Below are 11,058 nucleotides of genomic sequence, written 5' to 3'. Positions count from 1 at the left end.
AGAAACAGAAGAGAATACTATTAACAAATACTGAAGACACACTATGCAAAATTAACAGGTTTTTTTGCAAGTTCTGGGATTAATTTGCAACTCAAAACCAAAAAGGGTATCACAGATCTCTCCTTCTACAATTGTGTTCTGTGTACAATACGTCTAATATGCATTTATGATCTTGTTCAAAATTACTCACCTTCGTTTTGCTCAAATTCATCTAAAACCTTATCGAGGTTATATGCCTCTGCTTGGAAATAGTTCTCCATTTGTCAGGGAAAGGCCACCAGATTCCTGCCTGAACCTGCCAGAGAACAAATTGCAATCAGATATTTAACCTTCAGTCAGCAGTGTTCCACTACCTATTGCCCTGATTTAATGGGAAAATATGTCCTTTGCAAATCAAATTTTACATACATTACATGCATAAATCCAAAGTATTTTCTAGGAATAAAAATTATTTGTGTGCTTAAACTTTGTCAGTTCAGATTAACAACCTCCCCGAACTTGCTTTGGATTTCATTACCTTCAGTCTCCAAAGGTTTTTTTAAGACCGTAGTATTTGCAAACACTTGCAAAACAATGATTTTTTTTTAAATCCTGCCACACACAAATAAAAAAATTAAATGTGTTGATGGGACTCAGGTGTCTGCAGCAACAACATTTGAAGAACGCAGGTTCATTTTTACATGTTGGCTGTCACAGCAAAATATCCTCATCAGATGAATAAAAGAATACTAAGCAAACTGAGTTTGCAAACCCATGCCAGTTCAAAATAGAATGTATTTTACACCACAGAATTATAAACCAATATAACAACATGCACATCTGTCCCTATGCTTAATGCATTTTTCCATTTAGTGTGGCAGATCTTTTTGAGACGTCAAAATAAAAGGATTTTTTTTCAGGATTTGGGAGAAAGTTATAAACAGGCTGCACATGAAATTGCATTCTGCAATTTAGAAATTCCCTGACTGCTTAGAAACTTCTCTTCAGGGCAACGTAACAAAAGAAAGTCACGTAGTTATTTCTCATGCACTGTTTGCTGAGGATCTGTGAAATGCAACCTATAAAGGAAACCATTTTTCTCATATGTCAAACTTTTATTTTCACTACATATGAGTGCAATTTTTGTTATTATTTAGATGACTGTGATTTTTTTCCCTCACAATAAACAGGGAGAGAGGAAAGAGGAAGAGTTTTCACCAGCAGGTACCAAAGTAACATCGCTGTAAACAGGTGAGCAAAGATCCGTTTAACAACAATGCACAGAACAACTTCAACCTCAGTCACGTGCTGTTACCTCCTTATCAATGTCCCTCTGGGCATATGAAGGCATTGCCTCAACTTCCCACATTCAGGGAAAACACCAACCTCCACCTGAACATTTAACTAGTACCGTCACCCAAGCCAGCAATAGCCTTTAATATATTTCAAACCCCAAATGATGACAGCACTGCAGCACCATCATTTACATGGCACTGACACATTAATGTGTTTAACCATCAGGATCACCATAATGGTAAGAGCAAAACCACCCCAACACCCCTTCGAAAATAACAGTCTAGAGAACCCAAAGCCAACCAACAATCTGAAGATCCGGCTTTCCGTTTTGTGCTACCACCAATTAGCTCATGTGGCTTTGAACATGTTGCTGAAACTCTGTGCTTCTGATTTTTTAATGTACACTAGGCTAGCAGTATTCTGTGTCACTTCTCATTACCCAGAGATGCTTCAAAGATTCATACTTGTGAAAGTTGTTAAAGCACTTAATGGGTGTTACTTGAATTGTGTTAGTGCTTAAAATGCCTGCTTTAATAATCCTTGTTTCCCTGAGAGGCAGGCACTGGGAATCTAGCAAAATGCACAGAAGTAAATAGTCTCATTGAAAGATAATGCTTTCAGGCAAAAAGGATGGTGACAAGGGAGAAATGAAAGGAAAAAAAAAAAAAAATCAAAAACACAACCACCAACCCAACCCTAAGTCATTAAATACTTTTCTACAGCTTCACGTACGAAATAACATTTTCAACTCGAACAGCAGGAGCACGGTCTTCTTGCTCCAGAGGCTTGTAGCAACAGGACACCCTGATTTGGTTTTTATAAACATTTGCTACCAGTGAAGACATTTGCACTGAGAAATGTGTGCCATAACCTCTATACCACAAAGAGAGACCTTGATGTGATCTGTTCTCTGAACATCACCCAAACCAGCCTGCTTCTCTTCAGAGCTGGTTCCCAACATTGTGCAATCAGGCAATGGAGGAGGAGCGGGTGAGAAGCCTGTTTTGCAGTGTCAGACCTGTCAGCCAGACTCCAGCTCAACTGCTAATCTGCTCTTTTACACCAGAGATCCAACAGACACGAGAAACATGGCAGAGGAAGTTTCCAATTTAAAACTGTATCTTACTGTAACATTGCCTCCACAGTATCTGGTACCAGTTCTATTTCAATTACTACAACATTAAATACAGTTTTATATTTATCGTGAGCAAGAGCTACGATTAGGTTATTGGTACAAAAAGATCATGCATTAAAATATCATAAAATGCAGAGTGTCAGGTTTTAAGGTTGACCTCAAATTTGACACAGGGAGTTTTTAAAAGATGATCATGTTACAACATAACATACTGTTTAATACAATCAGATTAAATCATGTTTTAAAGATATATACAAAAGCCAATTTTAAAGAAAATTAGTGTAACAGCAACTTCAAAAATGCAATAAGCATCACCCAAAAGAAAAGACCATTTTGCAAAGACATTCTGTCCTCTTCTCTGGGTTTTTAGATTAAGTCCTCCTGCAAGGAAGATAGATGACTAGCCATATAATTCACTGTACACAGATGCAGAGATTATAACACAAGTAATAGAAAACCTGGCTGCCTTGAACAAAAGTTGTATTTCAGAAGTCTAAAAAAGCTCAATATTTTACATTCTCCCCCAAAAGCAGGTTCAGGCCTCAAACTGTGACAATATTTTCTTTGATCCCTTAGGTACCTACCGTAGCTCCACAACCTGCCCACCAAGTCATTGTATGAAAAAAATCTCTCATATAATTTTAACTGAAATAATTACATTCACTACACACATTTCAAGTAAACCAAAATAACTTTTAAAAGCAGATGCTTCTCCTTAGACATACAAATACTATAAACTGCAAGAGTTTGGAGGTTCTTTTGCACCTTTCCCTTCCCTGCATTTCAACACCGTAATAGGAAGCAACTGTACCTGCTCAGTAAACATAAAAGGTTGAAAAGTTGACTAGAATTTCTCCCAATGAATATTTTGCTTGATTTTTTTCCATTCAGAGTTCTAAACATCAATCAAAAGTAACTCACTATAGTCGAACCGTTTTGTCCAAACACCATATAATTTCACATCCATTTATAAGGTATTTAATTTACATTATAATGATAACATTCCAGTCTAGCAAACAATCAATGAAGATGTGAATAATTATTCCCAGGCAAAGTCCTACTGCTAAGGTCAATGATGCAAAGAGCATCTGTCAGTGAAGCTGCCAGACTGAAAAAGTGTCATATGAAATTTTTGTGCTCAGGAGTTAAACCGTGACGCTGTCTGAAGGCATCGCACTCAGATTTCCATGCATTTTTATAGAGAAATGGGCATCCAGACAAGGCATTCGCTAGGACATAAACACAAACTCTGCAATACGGGCGGCCCCAAAGAAATAGGCTACATGCATTGATTTTTTTGTTTTGTTTTGCTTATTTTAGAGAAGATAATGATTACTGACAAGCAGGCTGATGGGGAAGGAATATGATGCTGATCGTATAGTTGCTGAAAACATGGTTTTAAGTAACTCATTTTGATTCTGTATAACTTTCAAACATTTAGAAAAATTCAGACCTGACCACACATACAACTTCAAAACCTGAGTGAAAGCCTGACAAAATTACTTCAGAACTAACTCAAATTTATGCACATTGGAGTAAGCAGAATAGAAGCCACATTTGCTCCTAACATTCCCAATTTAGTCCTGTATTAGCTGCTTTTTCATTGTCATACAAATTAGGAACAAGATATACCTAACCACAGGAAGCAGTGTTAGAAATTCATCATAAATACAATAATTTTTATTGACTTTTAAATTTTATATGAAGGGTGATTCTATAACGTTAGAAAAATACAAATTTTCAGACATAGGAGACCACATGCTTAATCATAACAAGGGCATATAAGGAAGATTTGTAAGCTTATTCCCACTCCCTTACAATCCCAATGTGGTTAATACTTCATAGCATCTCTGTGAAATTATCTTATTATAACATCTGTATTATTTGATATTAAATATCTAATATTTCTGAGTTTAAATTTGGTCCAATGTGACAGAGGGATTTTTTCTGTATTTTTAAAAATTCTAAGTAGAGAGAGCTACGTATAAATAAATATATGCAACCATATGAATTCTGAAGCTCAAATACTGGTGCACAAACATGCAATGAGCCAAAATCCAGACTGATGGACACTCGTAGTCCAGACTGAAGAGAGAAAAGAGCTTTCATATCATTATTGTTATTTCACTTACTGATGTACCAGGATAAATGGAGAATCTTTTATTTTTAAACGCAGGGTCACTAAGCTGACAGTCATTCTGAATGAGATCTCATTGTCTATGCAAGTAGGTGTTTCTCAGAAAAGGTCAGCTGCAAATCTTCAGGTTTAATGTCTAAAATTATTATTATTATTACATAAAAGAACAGAACCCTCAAAGCTTTTCCAGAAGTTTCTGTCCAAGGGCAAAACACACTGCCAAATCCATAAAAGTCCTTCCTGCCCTCTTCCTGACAGAAAAGGACAAGCACTCATGTTCCTAAAAATGCTTCTCGACCAATACATTGTCAGCAACTCATATTTTTGCCAGTTTAAGACCTAATACTTTCAACTCTGCACAGACAGCAACTCAAGATGAAAACAGAGAATACAAAATGCTCTAATATGGCAAGCTATAATAACTGGGTAGCTATTTTCCCCATAACTTAAAACTGCATTTTATTTTTAATATTTTTATGAAATATCCAATATAAATAAAAATAAATATATCCCCTTACGGGTCTTTGGAAACTTTTGATTGTAATTCACAGGTACCACTATAAAAGTTTGGAACAGATTTAGAATTATTATATTCTAGTCCACAAAGGTCAAAATGGTATTTTCAAAGGATCCTTGATAATTGTGAAACTCTTTGGTATTGCTCGACTATTCCAAGCCATGGCATGGAGAAAAGCTGATGAGCAAACACACAACTTGAACTCTGGAAAACTGAGAAGAAAACCAGGAGCAAGTCAGGAAGAAATTTAGCTGTATGCTGCCAAAAAGGAGACACTTCCTAAATTAATATATATTGGGACGAAAAATATTAAGAGGATACTGTGCCAGTGCAGTGCAAGGAAAAGGAGACATATATCACCAATCCAGTGAAAAACATAAGGTGGTTTTTAAAAAATGCAATCCTCCATGCAAAGATTTGGCAGAAAAGGCTAATTATATGAAGAAGAAGGAAGAAAAAAAAAAGAAAGAAAGAAGGGGGGGCAATTTATTTTTTTTTTTTTAATTCTCTATGAAAGAAACAAACAAACAAAGAAAAAAAAAAACCCAACCAAACCACAAAAAACACACACACAAAAAAACAACGGCTACCATCCACTGGTACAATAAGTCCAGAACCCAAGAGCAGTTGTTACCCACTGCAGAGTCATCTCCTGTCTTTCATGGCAAAAAGTTAATGAAAACATTCAGCCTTTCGCAATCAGATTATTTTCAGGCTCCTGTTGGATCATAGATCATGTGTAATTCAGAAACTCTGTGTTTTACTTATCAATTTCTTCATAGAACAGCATGGACATCTTCATCTCTAAAATTTAAGTTGTTACTTTCTACCAAGATTACATGCTCTACTCTCCCCTAATGTCTAAAAATAAAGGTGCATGTACCAGAATGTCTGTGCCATGTGTATCCAGAATTACTATCCTAGTCATCATTGCATTTAGACATCAGACAAACTTTAATTGATTAGTGGGGAGGGAAGGAGACAGAAGTAAAGGGCAGAAAAACCTTCCTTAAAATTAGATTATATTCTGAACAGGCTTAACCCTGGAGACTGCCTCACAATAAAGCTCAGATATCCCACATGCCGGCTACTGCTTGGGAAATGAGCTGTACAAAAAGATGAGCCTTGTGTGATACCCACAAAGTGGTGAGACTAATATTTGGTTTGGTCTCTACAATAAGGAATTACGTAACCCATGATCTTCTGCACTGCACATCCTGAATTACCCTCAAGATGTTTTCACCACTGGAACTGACAGCCTGAAGTCTTCAACATTTTTGTGACTCTAACAGTGGATGACCGGCACATAAACACATTAAAATGCTGTAATAAAAAATGCACCATAAGGAAATAATACTAACATACAACTATTAGCCTCATAGCAAATGCCTAAAATCCAAACAGTATGTAAAGAACCAGAATAAGATCTCAGGACTTTCTGTCATGCTGTCCTGTGTAGACTTCTCCTTCAATATAAAACAGTGAACATACACATTTCAGTAAACTCTTACTAAACAAAATACTCAAGTAGTTTATTACAGCCCTCACCAAAAATATAGATGAAAGACTCCTAAGATGAAAGTCACAAGAGGCATGAGCAAACTGAAACCAAACATTGCTCGTTCATCCTGATAAAAATTAGATGTCCAGAAAATGTCATTTTCCCACAGCATGACAACATGGAATTACATATCAACTAGACAATTTATTAGATCTAGTGCTTCTTAGAACTTCCTTCAACCCCACATATTCTTCCAGCTCCCTTTAGTGATCTTTGTTGTTATTTGCCCCGGGAGGAAGAAGTCAAGCACCTCTGCTGTAATAAACAGCTTGTTCAGCGAGCTCAGCAATCGCTGTATTTTTAACTGATGAGATCTGCCTACAGCACAGACTGGAAGAAAGATTTTGCCCACTTCCCCTCTCCCCCAAACAAAATAAGACATATCATTGCTCTAAAACAAGGCAATTACTCTCAATAAAAACCAAAACAACATGCTAAAAATATTCCATCATCTTCTATAGAAGAGATATATCCATATATAGAGGTGTATGTATATAAACATATATCTATAAGCATACATAAAAATATGTGCATTTCAAGTACATACCCCTGAATGTTTATATTCTAAAGCAGAACTTGCCTCTTACCTTTTTCTCTTATATATATGTTAAGAAACGAATGACCCTGTGCCTACTCATGATGACTGCAGCACAACCAGCCAGTTCTGCTGAATCAGTGTGTTCTGCTTGATCCTAGAAAGAAAATATAAACATGTATTTTATGATTGGTAATTCTGCCACAAACGGTGTTTTTGCAATGCATGACTGCAGCTCGCACAGGCACATTTGGCAAACACTGCAAGCCTTCAAATGATTTGGATTACATTTGCAGCTTTAAATTCAGGGATCTACGCACTATGCCACTATTGCACTGCAATGTTCTGGTGAAAAAAGCTGCAAATAAAAAACACATTGCTACCTACCCACTATTATTCTTCATTTAACTGTAAACCCACAGAGTGAGGCAGAAACTCCTGCTGTCCTTGTATTCCTGATGACCTTGACTGTAACGCTCAATTTATAAAACTAGCCTCTGAAGTTAATTATATTAGACTACAATAGGCCTTCCAAAAATAAAGAGCTGGTAGCTTTGATAATCAACAAAAATTCACGGCCCTCTGAATTCTTTAAACTGTATTCATCAGCTTCCCACTGATTTTGTTACAGCTGAACTGGGTTTGTCTTCAAATTATCCCCCCTACAAACTGAGGCTCCCTTCATTTCCTAAAGGCTCCTTCTCTCAAATACCACAGTGGCATCAACCTTCAGCAGCAGGGAGAACTAAACAAAAAGTAAAAAAGAGTCTTCAGAAGAAACTATCTTGTCCTTCTGACTCCAGCGTTTCTGTGGGCCAGGTGCTCATTTTCACAGGCTGTATCCTAACAGTCAACATAGCTCAGAAATCCAACACAGCCAGGAGCAAAGAGTCAAGACTATTTTATGACAAACAGTGGAACAAGAACAAGGAGTGGGATACGTTAAATTCATGTTTTAAGATTTGCTGGTGCTGGTATTTGACCTGCTATGTACTTGAAATATTTACTAGTGCTCTGATGAAGCAGAAGTATGTGTTAGGGAAAAAAAAAAAAAAAAAAAAAAACTCCAGCAAAATGAAGAGAGCTAAAAAAAAAAAAAATCACTTTTCCGTGCATGAAAGCAACATTCAGTGTTACACTACAATTTTCTCAGGGTTGTTTATTATTCTTTTCAGAAATAAGCTACAGTAATAATTCCAGGAAACTAATAAACCGAACAGTAGCACTCTCAGTAGTAGTAAGAGTGCAGTATTTAGTAGTACTTTGCGAACTCAGAATAAAATCCCACAGCTTTGTATGCCAACAGAGCTGTTCCTGTATGCAAGTAAAACTTCTGATGCCATGTGTATTTCCACCTCTGCACGCTAAGATGAATTTTGGATATTTTGAAAATAGCAGAAATTATTATATTACAAAGTTCTTCCAATAGGCTTCATACACATACAAAAATGGAGGGAAATTTATGAGCTGTTTCAAAGGGATGTGAAGTCCATGTGGCAGCAGGGCAAAGTTGTCTGTACCACCATCACCTCTCTTCCTGACCTGCAGGTGGACGAAAATGACTCAGTTTTCATAAGCCCTTTGAAAAGGTGGATCAATCACTGACAATTCTGTTTGTGATCTGTGACAAGGCCTGTCAACTGCATCATGAACATCAAACACATTTCGCATGGACTGGCCTGTCATACATTAACCACAAAGTTCAATCTTTACCAATCAGAAATGGATCAGACCCAGCAACCCACAGCTGAACCGTGCTGTGCTGTCACCAGCACTCGGATCCAATGAGTATTCCAGGCGGGCGATATTCAGGGCAACAGCACAGCTTTATTATTTTTGGTTTTTTCTGATCCACTTTCCTTGTTCCATTCTTCCCAGGTAAGAACTTTTTTGTCCATAACTATCCAGCACAGAAGAACACAGATCCAATCAGTCACTACCAGCCTCCAAAGAAAGCTTTGAAAAGAAACTACCTGAAGGTCCTCGAGCTTTTGTTTACAATTCAACATTTACTCTTGGCAGCTGTTTCCCCTTACAAACATCAATGCAAAAAGTCAAAGCACGCTTACAGATATGAATAATATATTTAAACAAAAAGCAATTTTAAAAAAGCAAATTATAAGGTTGGGATTTCCTGAAAGAAATGAACAAGTTGACAACAGAGCCAAATTCTTTTTTCAGTAAGAAGTTAATGTAAGAGAACTATACTAAAACAAAAATCAAGGACAAAAAGAATAACTACAAAAGAGAGCCAAGAATATTCACAACAATGTACAACCTAGTGATTATTAGGTTTTTCACAAATCATACACACTGGTTCCAACACTCTTGGAAAAAACACATACATTTCCACCTAAAAATTATGTGCCTACTGAGACCTAAGATCATTAAAAACGAAAGAGGCCCAATGCCTCCGCTGTTCCAGTTTCCTTACTTTGAGCATTTCACAGTTTCTTCTCTCTTTGGGTAATGCTTGGCTGAACAGTGTCTCCTGCCCTATGGTGGGATCACACGGGTGCTGGCTCTGGTTCTACCCTACGGGTCTGATTTCCCTCAGGAGCTCCAAGAAGGCGACTGCCAATTACTGCAAAAGCAAAACAAACACTGAAGGGAAATTTGACAAGCAGAGATGTGCCCAGAATAGAGGATGAAGAATAGAAGAAAGGAGCTCTAAAAATATTAAATTAGAAATCATCTTCCACAAAACAAATAACGTTTAAAATGTTTACAACATTAAACTGAAGTAGTCTGAACTACCACAAATTGGAATAATTTATAATAAATGGAAAGATACTGGAAAAGAAGCAATTTTGATACTATGTTAAAAAAAGCAGAAAAAGCTCAAAGCATGAAGAGATGCTAAAAAACACTTCCATCTACTGGCAAGGATCCAACTCTTAACTACACTACAGCTCCTCTATAATGTGCTACCAGTGAGAAGATGTTTTTGAGTGGGCAGAAATACATTTGCAGCCATTTTAAGGCACATTATTATTGCTAGATTAGTTGAACTAGACATTATCTTAAATGCAAACCCAGATTTCAACACTGGTATCTTGACTTGGTTGTCTACGCTCTGGAACTATCAGATGGGAGATTCAGAGAGACCACAGACAGTGGATGTGTTCAGGTCCTGACTTTGCATGAATAAAACCTACAACAAGAAATACTACAGCACGGAGGGTATATTAACAGGATAATAGCGTGCTTAAGAGGGGAAAGAGGGAACAAATTCCAGGATATACATCAGTTATACAATATTAATTATTTTATCTGATCAGCTCATCTGGAAGTTAAATCTTCACAAGTGGAAAAGACGGGGGTTCTTCACTCAAGTGATGAAACGTGGAATAATGGTAATTTACCATGTGCCAAACAATTTTGTCACTTTGTAACAGTTCCTTCTTGGCCTCCCTCAAATGAAGCAGCAACCTTCAGTCAAGTTTCAAATTAAGATGTCTTTGTATTATTTTTTTAAAATTAATGTTATGTAGAAAGACTAAATACTATGCAAAGGCAGTTCTCCAGATCTGTCTCAGGATACACTGCCACAACAGCATCCACATTCTCTTAATATATACTATATATATTATATAGTATATATATAACTATAACTATTTCACTAATATTTGCATCTTTTCCCTCAACTTTTCTCCATGCCATTTTAAAACTATTATTTTCACTTTTGTCTCCAGCCAAGTTTCCACAAGGAGAGATTGAGGCATGCCAGAGCAGCAGTAAGGCAGACAAAAGAGTGGCAGCTTCAAAGAAGCGTTACAGAAAGTATCACACTCAAAGGTACGAGGGACACACGGAAAATTATAGCAGCGTTATCAGCTTTTGGCCTCCAGTAAATAAGAGAAAGCAGCCCAACTGAAAAGGACACCTGTTTTGAATC

General features: G+C 36.8%; 1 protein-coding gene across 3 annotated transcripts in view; it reads right to left on the bottom strand.

Moving 5' to 3' along the window:
* The window catches only part of ZFYVE9 (zinc finger FYVE-type containing 9), a 57,664-nt gene that overhangs the window by 35,055 nt on the left and 11,551 nt on the right, over nt 1-11,058 (bottom strand). For 2 of the 3 annotated variants that reach the window (XM_080348573.1, XM_080348575.1), the window contains exons 2-3: nt 7,213-7,317; nt 191-295 (exon numbers count right to left, since the gene is read on the bottom strand). In XM_080348573.1, the coding sequence (XP_080204699.1) occupies nt 191-260 (70 nt within the window). In that variant the 5' untranslated portion in view covers nt 261-295; nt 7,213-7,317. Of the gene's footprint in view, nt 1-190; nt 296-7,212; nt 7,318-9,594; nt 9,707-11,058 lie in introns of those variants that run through there. The other variant, XM_080348574.1, reaches the window with a different exon arrangement.

Source organism: Nesoenas mayeri (genome assembly GCF_963082525.1).
Source record: "Nesoenas mayeri genome assembly, chromosome: 8".
Lineage (NCBI taxonomy): Eukaryota > Metazoa > Chordata > Aves > Columbiformes > Columbidae > Nesoenas > Nesoenas mayeri.
Note: the sequence above shows the minus strand (reverse complement) of the source record. Positions and strands in the feature narration are given on the sequence as shown.